Source organism: Myotis nattereri, assembly GCF_964212035.1.
Source record: "Myotis nattereri genome assembly, chromosome: 1".
Lineage (NCBI taxonomy): Eukaryota > Metazoa > Chordata > Mammalia > Chiroptera > Vespertilionidae > Myotis > Myotis nattereri.
The window spans coordinates 91,970,190-91,986,997 of NC_138075.1; the positions used below are offsets into that span (position 1 = coordinate 91,970,190).

Sequence of the window (16,808 nt, forward strand, 5' to 3'; positions counted from 1 at the left end):
ACATTTTGCTTTTGAATGTACCATTTTGATTTAAATGAAGTTATTTTAAAATTTAAATGCCTTGTACAACTCTATTATAATACTAACTAGAGGCCCGGTGCATGAAAATTCATGCACTGGAGGGGGGTTCCCTCAGCCCGGCCTGCCCCCTCTCACAGTCTGGGAGCCCTCTGAGGTGGGAGGCAACCTGGTGATCAGGGGAAGGCGACACCCTATCACACCTCTGCAGCATAAGCCTTGGCCGGTCCTGGTTACCTGTGCCTTGAGCGACCCTGGGTAGGTGGGCAGCCACCATCTGAGGCTTGCCTGTGCCTAGGGTGTCGGCTGGGTGGCTGGGGGGCTGAGGGGACTGGGGGACTCCAGAGGCAGGCACGCGGATTGGCCAGGCCCCCTGGGGGTGGGCCCAGCCTTGCCACGCACCTGCCACCCCAGTGGGGCTGAGGGGACTGGGCGCTGCCATCTTGTGGCTGTGGGTGCCACCATCTTTGAGGGTGGGGCAATCAGTTAGCATATTCCCTCCTTATTGGCTGTGGGCACCACCATCTTTGAGGGCAGGACAGTCAATTAGCATATTCCCTCCTATTGGCTGTGGGTGCCACCATCTTTGCGATGGCATGAGGGCCAATTAGCATATTCCCTCTTTATTAAATAGGATTAGCTTTTAGTGCTTAGGTTTTGTAGGTAGGTAATCATATTTGGAAACAATGATGACATTCCAGAGGTGTTTCTGCTTTATTATTTTATTTATTGTCAAAGAACCTTGGCCTTGGGTTTTCTAAAAAATAAATGTTTTTCTAAATCATTATTTTCTGCTTTTATTTTCATTGTTTTACCCTTATTCTTTTTTTAAAAATATGTTTTTATTGATTTGAGAGAGAGAGGATGGGAGATGGAGAGAGAGAACATTGATTGGCTGTCTCCTGAACATCCCCTCTCAGGAACTGGTGACCTCTGGGTAACCGGTGACCTTTTGGTGCCTGGGGTGACACTCAACCGGGTCACATCTGCCAGGTTTCTTTTATCTTTACTCTCGAAACTCTTCTCTTCTTGGTTTCTGTGGAACTCAGTTCTCATTTTCCTAACTCATTTTTTCTCTCACCCATCCTACCTGCCACAGGTGACATTGCCAAACAATCTGTCATTGACCCTTTTCTATTTATATTTCATGTCCTGTTTTTGGTAGTGACTTCAGAGCTCTTAACATCTCAAAATCCACTTATGATCATAGAGAACTTGCCCTGCTGAATAGCAGAAGTGTTTTTCTTTAATTGGCCTATACACAAAACACAAAATTCACCATCTTAACCATTTTTAAGTGTACAGGGCAGTGAATAGCAGAAGGTTTATTATGCCTTTGGTTACGACCAAGACTTGATGAAGGTGATTCTAAGTTTCGGTTTTATGAAGGAGCTTTAATTGCTCCCACTTATTGCTAATCATTGGCCAGACCCTATCCGTTTTACCTTGTTAGGTCTCTGTTTTCACTCTGCTGGTACCAAGGTCAGGCCTAAGGCTCAAGATGTGGATACTCTTATTTGCTGTCCCTCCCTTTACTGTTTCTCCCACTCAAAATTAATATCCCTCCAGCACTAGATGGTGTCAAATCACTTTTCTATGGAAAAGTTTTGGAATAGTTTCTAGTAGTTCACAGAGAAAGTTCAATCACCCGGCCTGCAAGGCCTCATGATCTCACTGCAGCCTACCTTGTGGCTGCTGGTGCTCAGGTGGCACATGGAGGGAAGAGGGCTGGGTAAGGGATGGAGACACCCAGGACCAGCTGGAGGAGGAGGTGGCAAGTGCTATCCTGCCAGACTGCTTGAGGATTTCTGTGCCTGTGTGCACTATGGTCTCTGTGTACTATGTGCACTATGGAAGTGGGACACTACATTATAGTCTAAAAGGCTCATATGGAAATCGACCAAACAGGGGAAGACCAGTCGCTATGACGCGCACTGACCACCAGGGGGCAGACGCTCAAAGCAGGAGCTGCCCCCTGGTGGTCAGTGTGCTCCCACAGGGGGAGCGCTGCTCAGCCAGAAGCCGGGCTGGGCACTCGGGGAGCTTCTCCTGCCTCAGGGACATGCCCTGAGGGCTCCTGGACTGCGAGGGGGCGCAGCGGGCTGAGGGACCCTCCCCCCAGTGCAGAATAGAATTTAGTGAACTGGGTCTCTAGGGTTACAATAAATCCAGTAGGGGTTTCAGAAACCGTAACAAAGGCTTTAAAGGTTTTTCATGAATCCTGTGAAAAGGTCAGTAGTTGCTTTTAAAATGATATAAAGTGCTACTGCCCACTGGTGTCTCGGGGAGCACAGGGAGCGGGCTGCGATGATAAGCTTTTTGAGTTGGAATGTTTGTCAACAGAACTTTTGTTATATGTTAACATACTGTTATTTTGCAGGACAAATTAGTCAAGATGTCCACGATTTCGAAGCACTTTGGATTGAGCTATAGAGAAGAATCGTACATCTTTAAAGAGCATGAGAAGGTTCGCCGGCAGACCAAAAAGGATTTTCTCCGATTGAAGCAGGAGTTGGCCTCCAAGACGTTAGTGGACAGAGCCCCGGTCTGCGACCGCAGGGCCCCCGGCCCGACCTGGTCTGGGGAGAAGGGGGGCGTTCCCTGCGCTGGACCCCGGGAGCCGTCCGGGTTCCCTAGGCCTCAGGGCCCCGCGATCCCCGCGGCCGCCCTCCTGCAGCGGGCGCTCCGCGGCGCAGGGCCCCGGGACCCCGGCGGAGGGGCCGCGCCCTGGAGGCCCCGGCGGTTTCGCCCCCGGGACTTCTACCTGCGGAGCTCCGCGTTCCTCCGGCACCGGCCCCCGAAGGAGCCGCCGGTCATCGCCACCGGAGCCGGCACGTCCAGACCCGTGGTCCTGCGGCCGCCCCCTGCGTCGAGGAGGAAGCCCGGGGAGCGCTGGAGCCCTCCGCCCGCAGAGGCCCAGCGCGTCTCCGACTCGGCCCCGACCTCGGCCCCGACCCCCGCCCGGGTCCCGGCCCCGGCGCAGGTACCCAAGCTCGCGTTGGCTCCGCCCGAAGGCGCCTTGGCCGCCAGAGAGATGACGAGGCGCTCGACTCCCAGGACTTCCAACGATGACGGCGAGGCGGCGGCGGCCATCCGGCGGCGGAGGGTGCGGATCCGCTCCCAGGTCCTGTGCGAGGGCGCGCTCGCCGTCCCGCGGGCAGCGTCCAGGTCGTCCTCCAAAAGCAGCGCGGACACGCTCCCGGCCAGCGACCGGCTGGCGGCCGTCCTGCTCGCGCCGCTGCCCGTGCGAGTGGTCCCGACGTCCATCGAGGAGATCATCGCCTCGCTGCAGTCGGAGGCCCAGCTGGCCTCGGACCAGACGATCAGAGAGCTCATACAGATTGTCCTCGGCCAGAGCTACGACATTAAGATGGAAGTAGGTGCAAAAGGAGGAGCGTGGTAGCCCCCCCAGGTCAATGCAACCATAGGAGACGTACATAAAATGTTACAGTGCCTACGGTGTGTGGCGAGCCAGATAAAGCACTGCAGGGTTAGTCAAGGTTTTGCATTTTGCATTTGGATTTTTAAGTTTCCCATCCAAGGAGAGGATCCTGTTTTCAAAGGGAAAAAACCGAGAGATTATTTCAAAAACGGGTTCAAACAACAGGTATAGGCCTGAGTCACACATCACCGGTCACGTTTCCTTTCAAAGTCTCTGCGATTATTGAGTATTGAAATAACAGAGCAGATGTTTCATATGGAAAACTCAAGTCTTTTCTTGTTACAGCTTAGTATTATTAGCAGTGAATTTATATCCCAAGAAGATCAATATATTACTATTAAGAAATTGAATTTATAAGAGTTCTGTAACATTTTCAGTGAAAACCATTCTTTTAAAATGCTTCTTTAATTGAATTTATTGGGATGGCATTGGTTCACAAAACCATACAGGTTTCAAGTATACAACTCAATAACAACATCATTTGTACACTGTATCATGTGCCCATCACCCAAAGCAAAGCCTTTTTCCATCTCCATTTTTCTCCCCTTTGCTCACCTCCACCTACCCCCACTCCCCTATCACCACACTGTTGTCTCTCTCTCTCTCTCTCTCTCTCTCTCTCTAGGAATCAAACCTGTAACCTCTTGGTTTTATAAGTTGATGCTCAACCACTGAGTCACATGGACCCTGCAGTACCACTGCTTTTTTTTTTATCTACTACCTACTGATGGGCTCTTGGGCTGTTTCCAGATCTTGGCTATTTTAAATAGCACTGCAGTGAACTTAGGGGTGCATATATTCTTTTGAATTAGTGTTTTGGGTTTCTTCAGATATGTTCCCCAAAGTGGGATCACTGGATAAACAGGCAATTCAATTTTTAATTTTTTGAGGACACTTCATTCTGTTCTCCACAGTGGCTGCGTTCCCATCAGCAGTGCACAAGGGTTCCCGTTTCTCCACATCCTCACCAGCACTTTATTTATTGATGACTAGTGCTCCCGTGCACAAATTCATGCACATTGAAAGGGAATTAATTACGTTGTCAAATGTGAATTGACCATAAAGGTGTGGGTTTAATTCTGTGATCTCTATTCTGTTCCATTGAACTATATGCCTGTTCTTGTGCCAATACCATACTGTTTTGATTACTATGGCTTTGAAGTATAATTTGATATCAGGTAGTATGATATCTTCAATTTTGTTCTTTCTCAAGATTGCTGAGGCTAGTTGGGTCTCTTAAGGTTCCTTATAAATTTTTGGAATATTTGTTCTTGTTTTGTAAAATATGCCATTGGTATCATGATAGGAATTGAGTTGAATCTGTGGATTGCTTTAGGTAGCATGGGCATTTTAGTGATGTTAATTTTTCCTATCTATGAATACTGTATATGCTTCCACTTATCTGTAACTTCCTTGTACTTTCTTCAGTATCCTGGAATTTTCTGAGTATAGGTCTTTTATCTTTGTGTTAAATTTATTCCTAGGTACCTTATTTTTTGTTGTTGCAGTAGTAAGTGGGATTGTTTTCTAAATTTCTCTTTCTGATAGTTCATTATTAATGTATAAAAATGCCACCATTAATTAATTTCTGAATATTAATTTTTTATCCTGCTGCTTTACTGAATTCATTTATTAGATGTAGTAGTTTTTGGTGCTGTCTTTAGAGTTTTGTATATTCAATATCATGACATCTAATAATAGTTTTACTTCCTCCTTTCCAATTAGGATGTCTGTTATTTTTTCTTCTTGTCTGGTTGCTATGGCTAAGACTTCCAAACTATGTTGAATAAGCATGGGAAAGCAGATATCCCTGTCTTGTTTTTGATTTTGAGGGAAACCCTTGTAGTTTCTGCCTATTGAGTATGATGTTGGCCTCGGGTTCAGCATATATGACCTTTGTTATGTTGAGGTGTGATCCTTCTATTCCCACTTTGCTGAGGCTTTTTATCATAAGTGGGTGCTGAATTTTATCAAATGCTTCTTCTGACTCTATTGATCTGATTATGCAGCTTTTATCCTTCATTTTATTTCTGTGATGTATCATGTTTATTAATTTACGAATATTGTACCAACCTTGCATATCCATAACAAATCCCACTTGATAATGGTGTATGATCTTTTAAATATATTGCTGGATCTGGTTTGCTAACATTTTGCTGAGGATTTTAATATCTATGTTCATTAGGGATATTGACCTATAATTTTCTTTCTTTGAGGTGTCTTTATTTGGTTTTGGAATTATGATAATGTTGGCTGCATAAAAAGAGCTTGGAAATCTTCTCTCCTCTTGCATGTCTTTTTTATTTATTTTATTTTATTTTATTTTATTTTTTTTAATATTTTTTATTGATTAAGATATTACATATGTGTACCCTCTACCCCCCCCTCTCCCCGCTCACCCCCTTACCCCCCCGTTGTCCGTGTCCATTGGTTAGGCCTATATGCTTGCATATAAGTCCTTTGGTTGATCTTTCCCCCTTGCCCCCACCCTCCCCTACCTTCCCTCCAAGGCCCGACAGTCCAATCAATGCCTCTCCGTCTCTGGATCAGTCCTTGTTCATCAGTTTATGTTGTTCATTATATTCCACAAATAAGTGAGATCTTGTGGTATTTATCCGCTCTCCAGTTCCATCCATGCTGTGGCAAATGGTAAGAGTTCCTTTTTCTTCTTCCTCTTCTTAAAGAATACCTTTCAGCATTTCATATAATGCTGGTTTGGTGGTGATGAACTCCTTTAGCTTTTTCTTATCCGTGAAGCTCTTTATCTGACCTTCCATTCTGAATGATAGCTTTGCTGGATAAAGTAATCTTGGTTGCAGGTTCTTGCTATTCATCTCTTTGAATATTTCTTGCCACTCTCTTCTGGCCTGCATGGTTTCTGTTGAGAAATCAGCTGACAGTCGGATGGGTACTCCCTTGTAGGTAACTGACTGTCTTTCTCTTGCTGCTTTTAAGATTCTCTCTTTATCTTTTGCTCTTGGCATTTTAATTATGATGTGTCTTGGTGTGGTCCTCTTTGGATTCCTTTTGTTTGGGGTTCTCTGCGCTTCCTGGACTTGTAAGTCCATTTCTTTCACCAGGTGGGGGAAGTTTTCTGTCATTATTTCTTCAAAAAGGTTTTCAATATCGTGCCCTCTCTCTCCTTCTGGTACCCCTATAATTCTGATGTTGGTACGCTTGAAGTTGTCCCAGAGGTTCCTTACACTATCTTCATTTTTTTTGAATCTCTTTTCTTTTTTCTTTTTCGGTTGGGTATTTTTTGTTTCTTTGCATTTCAAATCTTTGACTTGATTCTTGGGATCCTCTTGTCTGCTGTTGGAGCTCTGTAAAGTATTCTTTATTTCAGTCAGTGTATGCATAATTTCTAATTGGTCCTTTTTCATGACCTCCATGGTCTCACCATACTCCTTGAGGGATTCATTAAATTTATCGGCGGTTTCCATAAAATTCTTGACAAACCTTATAAACGTGGCCTTGAACTCTATATCCAGTCGTCTGGCCTCCTCCGTTTCTGCCAATTGTGACCTGTTTCTTTGTCTCCGCATTTTGGCTGCTTCCCTGTGTTGATAGAGTGGCCTGCGCGCCAGGTGTCCTGTAGGGCCCAGTGGCTCAGCCTCCCCAGTTACCTGGGGTGGACACTCTTGGTGCACTCTTGGTGCCTTGGTTGTTGTAGGATCACTGGGAGGAATTGACCTCCAGGCCAATTGGCTGTGGGAAGCAGCTGTGTCTGAAGTGGGAGAATGGACCCCCTCTGACCACTGCGTACAGTGGCTCCTGGATCTAAGGAGGTGCTAATTCAGCCCCTGCCTGAGGCCACACAGCAGGAACTACGAAGAGGCTCAGCTGTGAAGCAATGCAAGCCGCTGCAGGGCCTTGGGCCTTCTCTTGGAAGTTCCGGGTCTGGCTGGCCCGGCTGCAGTTAGGTAATTATCAGGTTGCAAAGTTCTGGGGCATTCACATGCAAAAGCCTCTGCCGCAGCCCGGGTGGGGCGTGGTCTCAGGGAGTCAAAGGGCGTAGAAAGAAGCTATGGCTGATTCTCCGCGCCCGGAGTCGCGCGTCTCAGTGTCCCGGCAATGGCTGCAAGCACCTCCGAGGGAAATCTGCCCCCAAGTTCGCCCGCTGCCGCCTGAGAGAGCAGCCTCTGCCCGTATGAGTCCTGGGTCCCCAGAGACTTCCCAGAACCGGAGATCAGAGCAGTCGGGAGCTTGTGATTCAACAAGACAGCCGCGTCCTCAGGTGCCACCCCCTTTCCGCGCACGCGCGAGCCGCCGCCGCCGCCGCGCCGCCGCCGCCGCCGCGCCGCCGCCGCCGCCGCCGCCGCCACTGCTGCCTCCGTACCTCTGCACTCAGCCTCCGCAGCTCCTCTGGCTCTCAGCGTGCTTTTCTTTTCTTCTAGTTGTAGAAATTACACTCAGCCAGCCTTCCTGTTGTTTTGGACGATGTTTGCTCCGTCCTTTGGGCTAATTTTCAATTGTTGTGTGGGGCGACTATTTCCCGGTGTTTATCTATGCCGCCATCTTAGTTTCTCCTATTTATTTTATTTTTTGTTAATCCTCACCTGAGGATATTTTTCCATTGATTTTTAAAGAGAGTGGAAGGGAAGGGGAGAGACAGAGAGAAACATCAGTGTGAGAGGTACACCTTGATTGGTTGACTCCCGCACATACCCTGACCAGGGCCGGGGTTTGAGCCTGCAACTGAGGTATGTGCCCTTGACCGGAATTGAACCCAGGACCCTTGAGTCTGCGGGCTGATGCTCTGTTCACTGAGCCAAACCAGCTAGGGCCCTCCTCTTGAATTTTATGGAATAGTTTGAGAAGGATAGGTGTTAATTCTTTGAATGGTAAAATTCACCTATGAAGCCATCCAGTCCAGGACTTTTCTTTTCTGGGAATTTTTAAAATTTTATTACTGCTCCTATTTCATTCGTTGTAATTGGTCTATTCAGATTTTCTGATTCTTCTTGAGTCAGTTTTGGAAGATTGTATATTTCTAGGAATTTATCCATTTCCTCCAAGTTTTCCAATTTCTTGGCCTATAGTTGTCCATAGTATTTTCTTACAATTCTTTGTATTTCTTTTTTTTTTTGCTCTGAATTTTATTTTATTTTTTCCCTTTATTGAATAAGATATTATAAATGTGTCCTTATCCCCCCAAAGTCCCCTCATACCCCCAATCCTGCCCTCACCCTCACCCCCTCTTGTCCACATCCATCACTTATGCTCATATTCCTGTATACAAGTCCTTTGGTTGATCTTTTCCCCTCAACCCCACCCTCCCCTGCCTTCCCTCTGAGTTTTGAGCATCTGATTGATGCTTCTCTGTCTCTACATCTGTTTTTGTTCATCGGTTTATGTTGTTCATTATAATCCACAAATGAGTGAGAGCATGTGATATTTATCATTCTCTGACTGACTTATTTCACTTAGCATAATGCTCTCCAGCTCCATCCATGCTGTTGCAAATGGTAGGAGTTCCTTCCTTTTTACAGTTGCATAGTATTCCATTGTGTAGATGTGCCAAAGTTTTTTAATCCATTCATCTGCTGATGGGCACTTAGGCTGATCCCAAATCTTAGCTATGGTGAATTGTGCTGCTATGAGCATAGGGATGCATATATCCTTTCTGATTGGTGTTTCTGGTTTCTTGGGATATAGTCCTAGAAGTGGGATCACTGGGCCAAATGGAAGTTCCATTTTTAGTTTTTTGAGGAAACTCCATACTGTTCTCTACAGTGGCTGCACCAGTTTGCATTCTCACCGGCAGTGAACGAGGGTTCCTTTTTGTCCACATCCTCGCCAGCGTTTGTCATTTGTTGATTTGTTGATGATAGCCATTCTGACAGGTGTGAGATGGTACCTCATTGTCGTTTTGATTTGCATCTCTCAGATGATTAGTGACTTTGAGCATGTTTTCATATGTCTCTCAGCCTTATGTATGTCCTCTTTCAAAAAGTGTCTATTTAGGTCCATTGTCCATTTTTTTTATTGGGTTGTTTATCTTCCTTTTGTTAAGTTGTATGAGTTCCCTATAAATGTTGGAGATTAAACCTTTATTGGAGATATCATTGGCAAACATGTTCTCCCATGCAGTGGGTTTTCTTGTTGTTTTGTTGATGGTTTCTTTTGCTGTGCAGAAACTTTTTATTTTGATATAGTCCCATTTGTTTATTTTCCCTTTAGTTTCCATTGCCCTAGGACAGTGATGGTGAACGTTTTGAGCTCGGCGTGTCAGCATTTTGAAAAACCCTAACTTAACTCTGGTGCCGTGTCACATATTGAAATTTTTTGATATTTGCAACCATAGTAAAACAAAGATTTATATTTTTGATATTTATTTCATATATTTAAATGCCATTTAACAAAAAAAAAATCAACCAAAAAAATGAGTTCGTGTGTCACCTCTGACACGCGTGTCATAGGTTCGCCATCACTGCCCTAGGAGCTGTGTCAGTGAAGAAATTCCTTCCGCATATATCTGAGATTTTGCTACCTGTGGATTCCTCTAATAATCTTATGGTTGCCCATCTTACGTTTAAGTCCTTTATCTATTTTGAGTTTATTTTTGTGTATGGTGTAAGTTGGTGGTCTAGTTTCATTTTCTTGCATGTGTCTGACCAAATTTCCCAGCACCATTTACTGAAGAGACTGTCTTGACTCCATTGTATGTTCTTGCCTCCTTTGTCAAATATTAATTGAGCATATTGGTTTGGGTTGATTTCTGGGTTCTCTATTCTATTCCATTGGTCTATATGTCTGTTCTTGTGCCAGTATCAGGCAGTTTTGAGAACAGTGGCTTTGTAATACAGCTTGATATCTGGTACTGAGATCCCTCCTACTTTGTTCTTCTTTCGCAGGATCGCAGCAGCTATTCGGGTTTTTTTTGTTGTTGCTGTTGTTCCAGATGAATTTTTGGAGAGTTCTTTCTAGATCTGTGAAATATGCTGTTGGTATTTTAATGGGGATTGCATTGAATCTATAGATTGCTTTGGGTAGTATGGACATTTTGATGATGTTGATTCTACCAATCCATGAACACGGTATGTTCTTCCATCAGTTTATGTCTTCCTCTATCTCTTTTTTCAATATCCTGTAGTTTTCTGGGTAGAGGTCTTTTACCTCCTTGGTTAAGTTTGTTCCTGGGTATCTTAATTTTTTGTGTGCAATGGTAAATGGGATTGTTTTCTTAATTTCCCTTTCTGTAAGTTCACTATTGGCATATAAAAATGCCATAGATTTCTTGGCGTTAATTTTGTATCCTGCTACATTGCCAAATTCATTTACTAGGTCTAATAATTTTTTGATGGAGTCTTTTGTGTTTTCTACGTACAGTATCATGTCATCTGCGAATAATGACAATTTTACTTCTTCTTTTCTGATTTGGATGCCTTTTATTTCTTCTTCTTGTCTGATCACTTTGGCTAGCACTTCCAGTACTATGTCGAACAGGAATGGTGAAAATGGGCATCCCTGTCTTGTTCCTGTTCTTAGGGGAAATGGTTTTAGTTTTTGCCCATTGAATATGATGTTGGCTGTAGGTTTGTCATATAAGGCTTTTATTATGTTGAGGTATGATCCTTCTATTCCCATTTTGCTGAGTGTTTTCAACAGAAAAGGGTGTTGGACTTTATCAAATGCCTTTTCTCCATCAATCGATATGATTATGTGATTTTTGTCTCTCAACTTGTTTATGTGATGTATCAATTTATTGATTTGCGGATATTGTACCAGCCTTTCATTTCTGGAATAAATCCCACTTGGTCATGGTGCATGATCTTTCTAATGTAATGCTGGATCTGTTTTGCTAGAATTTTGTTGAGGATTTTAGCATCTATGTTCATCAGGGATATTGGCTTGTAATACTCTTTCTTTGTGGTGTCCTTATCTGGTTTTGGGATTAGGGTAATGCTGGCTTCATAGAAAGAACTTGGAAGTGTGCCTTACTCTGGAATTTTTTGGAATAGTCTGAGAAGGATTGGCTTTAGTTCTTCTTTGAATGTTTGGTAAAACTCCCCTGTGAACCCATCTGGTCCAGGGCTTTTGTTTGCTGGAAGCTTTTTGATTACTGTTTCAATTTCATCAGTAGTTATTGGCCTATTCAGGTTTTTTGATTCTTCCTGATTGAGTTTTGGAAGCTTGTATTTTTCTAGGAATGTGTCCATTTCGTCGAGGTTGTCCAGTTTGTTGGAGTAGAGCTGTTCGTAGTATTTTTTGACAATCCTTTGTATATCAGTAGAATCAGTTGTTACTTCACCTCTTTCATTTCTGATTTTGTTTATTTGGGTCCTCTCTCTTTGTTTCTTGGTGAGCCTGGCAAGAGGTTCATCAATCTTGTTAATCCTTTCAAAGAACCAGCTCTTGGTTTCATTGATCTTTTGTATTGTTTTTTTGGTCTCTATGTTATTTATTTCTGCTCTGATCTTTATTATTTTCTTCCTTCTGGATACTGTGGGCTTTTCTTGTTGCTCTGTTTCTAACTCTTTGAGTTGTAGGGTTAGATCATTTATAGCCAGTTTTTCTCTTTTTTTGAGGTAGGCCTGTAGAGCTATGAACTTCCCTTTCAGGACTGCTTTCATTGTGTCCCATAGATTTTTGGATTGTTGTGTTTTCATTGTCATTTGTTTCCAGGATGCTTTTTATTTCTTCTTTGATCTCTCTGGTAACCCACTCATTGTTTAATAGTATGCTATTTAGCTTCCAAGAGTTTGATTTTTTTTCAATGTTTTTATTGTAGTTGATTTCTAATTTTATGCCATTGTGATCTGAGAAGATGCTTGTTATGATTTCTATTCTCTTGAATTTGAAGAGACTTTGCCTGTGTCCTAATATATGGTCTATCTTTGAAAATGTCCCATGTGCACTGGAGATGAATGTATGTTCTGTAGCTTTGGGGTGAAATATTCTGAAGATGTCAATTAAGTCCATCTGATCTAGTGAGTCATTTAGGATTGCTGTTTCTTTGCTGATTTTTTGTTTAGAGGATTTATCCAGTGCTGTCAGTGGGGTATTGAAGTCCCCTACTATGACTGTATTGCTATCGATCTCTCCCTTGATATCTTCCAGAAGTTGTTTTATGTATTTGAGTGCTCCTGTATTGGGTGCATATATATTTACCAGAGTTATATCTTCTTGTTGAATTGCTTCCTTTAGTATTATGTAGTGGCCTTCCTTATCTCTTGTTATGGCCTTTACTTTGAGGTCTATTTTGTCAGATATAAGTATCACAACCCCAGCTTTTTTCTCATTTCCATTTGCCTGAAAAATTTTTTCCCATCCCTTCACACTCAGTCTGTGTGAATCCTTTGTTCTGAGGTGGGTCTCTTGCAGACAGCAGATATATGGGTCATGTTTTTTTTTTTTAAAAAAAATATATTTTATTGATTTTTTACAGAGAGGAAGGGAGAGGGATAGAGAGCTAGAAACATCGATGAGAGAGAAACATCAATCAGCCGCCTCCTGCACACCCCCAACTGGGGATGTGCCCGCAATCAAGGTACATGCCCTTGACCAGAATCGAACCTGAGACCCTTGAGTCCACAGGCCGACACTCTATCCACTGAGCCAAACCGGTTAGGGCGGGTCATGTTTTCTTATCCGTTCAGCTACCCTATGTCTTTTATTGGAGCATTTAATCCATTTACATTTAATGTTATTATTGAAAAGTACTTGTTTGTGGTCATTTTTATTCTTAATGTTTGTATTTCTTCTTGCCTTTCTGTTTCTTCTTTTTACAGCAGTCCCTTTAGCATTTCTTGGCAATGCTGGTTTGGTGGTGATAAACTCTCTTAGCCTTTTTGTCCGTGAAGCTCCTGATTCCACCTTCAATTTTGAAAGATAGCCTTGCTGGGTATAGTATTCTTGGATTCATTCCCTTGCTTTGTATCACTTTGTATATTTCATTCCATTCCTTTCTTTCCTGGTGTGTTTCTGTTGAGAAGTCAGGAGATCCCTTGTAGGTAACTTTCTGTCTCTCTCTGGCAGTCTTTAAGATTCTTACTTTGTCGTTGGTGTTTGCCAATTTAATTATGATGTGTCTTGGTCTTTTGAGGTTCATCTTGTTTGGCACTCTGTGTGCTTCTTGGACTTGTGTAGTTTTTTTCTTGCCAGTATCAGGGAAGTTTTCTGTCATTATTTCTTCAAACAGGTGTTCTATTCCTTGCTTCTCCTCCTCTCCTTCTGGTACCCCTATTAAGCAAATGATGTTTCATTTTTCATTGTCCCAGAGCTCCCTTAGGCTCTCCTCTTGCTTTTTAAGTTTTTTTTCCAGTTGCTCTTTGTGTGTTTTTTCTTACCTTGTCTTCTAATTCGCTGATGCAGTCCTCAGCCTCTTCTAGTCTGCTGTTCAAGCCTTCCATTGTGTTCTTTATTGCAGCTATGTTGTTCTTCATTTCCTCTTGGTTCCTTTTCATGTTGGTGACATTCTCATTCAGCTCCTTATAATTCTCATTGAGTTGTGTGCATTTGTCATCCAGCCGTTTGAGCATCCTTATAACCATTACTCTGAATTCTTTCTCTGATAAGTTAGTAACCTCAATTTCATTTAACTCCCTTTCTGGTGAATCCTCTTTTTCTTTCCTTTGTGGATTGCTTTTTTGTCTTCCTATGTTTTGCTGTAATGTTTTAATTGTAGCTCTGATTGCTTTGCTACCCAGTTTCTTTAGGGTATGGTGCTACTGGTGTGACCTCTCAGATCTCCTGGGTTTAGTAGTCTCATGTAGCTCCCTACTTGGGGCTATTTGGGTTCTCTTGATGTAGGCCTGCGAGCTGGAAAGGCACAACTGATGTGTCTTGAAGTCAGCAGCCGTGGAGGGGGTGTTCCAAATTTTTGCTGTGTTATGCCCTTGGTTGAAATCACGGGTGCCCTGCAGAGACTCACAGTGGCACCCAGGAACTATCTATTGCGGTGGTGGGGCTCAGGAAGCCTGCATTCTGGCAACACGTGATTGTGGTGTCTAGAGTTCTGTAGTTGTGGGATGTGCAGGCTCAGCTTTTGCTGCTGCCTCCGTGGTTGGATACACGCGATCCCAGCAGCAGTTCACAGGGACACCTGTAGTGTGTTTGCTAGCAGGGTGTACTGACACACTCTGATGGGCCCTGGCACTGAAGCCACTGGATTGCAGTGTCTGTGGGCAGGTATCCCAGAAGAGGGAATTCAGCGTTTCTACAGCCCAGCAGTGCACCCCTGTTTGTTTAAGTGCGTGTCCAGCGGGGCTCACAGCAGGGCCTCAGGGCTGCCTGTGGAGCGGTGGTCTTGGAAGATCTGCACGCTGGAAAAGCACGCAACTGTAGTGTCCATAGTTCTGCAGCTGTGGAGTGGGGAAACTCAGTTTCTGCTGATGCATCTGTGGTGAATAGGCTCGCGTTCCCAGTGGCAGCACACAGGAGCACCCACAGTGAGTTTGCTAGCGCAGGCGCACTGAAGCACTCTGAAGGGCCCTGGTATGTTTAATTGAAGCTCTTTGGGCAGGTATCCAGGAGGGGTGAATTCAGAATTTCTACTGCCCAGGGGAGTGTGTCCCTATTAGTCCAAGATCGGACCCAGCAGAGGCTCACTGCGGCTTCCCCAAAGTGCCCTGTGGGTAGATGGGCTCAGGAGGAGTGAGCAACTGTGGCGGTGCAGTTCGCTGGCGCTGAGCTCTGACGCACCCTGAGGTACCCTGGTGCTGAGGGGCCCTGGCGCTGAAATTGTGCAGCTGGGTGTGTGTGGGCAGTTATTCAGGCAGAGGGAATTCAGAATTTCTACTGGTGGGCAGTGCGTCTGTGTCTGTACAAAATCACACCCAGCCAAGGCTCACAGTGACTTCTAAGAGAAGTCAATGGCCCCGGCCAGCTTGGCTCAGTGGATAGAGCATCGGCCTGCGGACTGAAGGGTCTCAGGTTTGATTCGGGTCAGGGCATATGCCTGGGTTGTGGGCTCAATCCCCAGTAGGGGGTGTGCAGGAGGCAGCCGATCACTGATTCTCTCTCATCATTGATTTTTCTATCTCTCTCTCTCCCTCTCCCTTCCTCTCTGAAATCAATAAAGAAATATATTTTAAGAGAAGTGTATGGAGTGGTGTGCCTCAGAGACCTGCGCGCCGGAGATGCGCCAATGCAATGTCGGAGGTCTGCCGCTGGGGAGGGGGAGGCTGCACTTATTGCTGCGGCAGGCGCGGTTCTCCTTTGTCGGTGGAGATCCCAGGGTCTGCGAATCTGTGGGTGTGGCTGCAGGATTTTGGCTGGAGTGGCTGCCAGGTCGCGGGTGTGTCCCAGGCTTGTCTGGGTGGTGGTGCTGATGAGTTCTTAGAAGAGGCCGCTCTCCCCTTCAAGATGGCGTGGGCTCTGTGCCCGGGCCCTGCAGTCTGGGGAGTGCCCCAGCGGTGGTAGTCTCTCCCTGTGCCAGAGAGCCTGGTCTGCCAGCCTCTGCTGCCGGATTTAACTGTCCCTCACTCACTCACACACACAACACACACATCCACTCACTCTCCTTTCATCCCCTCACTCACTTCCTATCCCTCACCTCCGTCCTGCCAGCCACCATCTCCAATCCTTTGTATTTCTGTGGTATCAGTTTAAATTTGCTATTGCCTTGTTGATTTTTTGTTGGAAGATCTATCCATTGACGTCAGTGGGGTGTTAAAATTCCTTACTATGACTGTATTGCTGTTGATCTTGCTCTTAATGTCCACTAATATTTTATTTACCTATTAGGCGCTCCTATGTTGGATGCATATTTATTTACAAGGGTTATATCATCCTGTTGGATCAATCCTATTAGTATTATGTAGTGAACTTCTTTATGGCCTTTGTTGTGAAGTTTATTTTATCTGATATAAGCATTGCTACTCCAGCTTTTATTCATTTCCATTTGTATGGAATATTTTTTCCATGGAACATTTCTTTCATACTTTCAGTATGTGTGTATTTTTTTATTCTGAGGTAGGTTTCTCGTAGATAGCATATATATGGGTCATGTTTTTTTTAAGTCCATTCAGATACCCTATGTCTTTTAATTGGAACATTTAATCCATTTGCATTTAAGGTTATTATTGATAAGTAATAAGTACTTATTTATTGCCATTTTATTTTTTATACCTATATTTCCCTCTCTGTTTCTTCTTCTTAAAGCACATCCTTTAACATTTCTTGCAATACTGATTTGGTGGTAATAAACTCCTTTAGCTTTTTTTTTTCCTGGGAAGCTCCTTATTTCACCTTTAATTTTAAATGATAGCCTTACTAGATTGAGCCTGCAGAAAGGGGCCAAGCACTTCATCCAGGTCTCAGACAATAGTGATACACACTCTGAATGTCCCAACTCCTAGCAGCACTCCCTTCACCCCTGCAGAGTTGAGCTCACAGCCAACTG

At 44.3% G+C, this 16,808-nt stretch overlaps 1 protein-coding gene across 1 annotated transcript in view; it reads left to right on the forward strand.

Moving 5' to 3' along the window:
* Positions 1 to 2,413: 2,413 nt before the first annotated feature.
* Positions 2,414 to 16,808, forward strand: part of TTC6 (tetratricopeptide repeat domain 6) — a gene marked incomplete at both ends in the record, with an annotated part of 261,680 nt that continues 247,285 nt past the window's right edge. The window contains one exon of the mRNA XM_081098882.1: positions 2,414 to 3,394. Within this exon, the coding sequence (XP_080955008.1) occupies positions 2,414 to 3,394 (981 nt within the window). The remainder of the gene's footprint in view (positions 3,395 to 16,808) is intronic.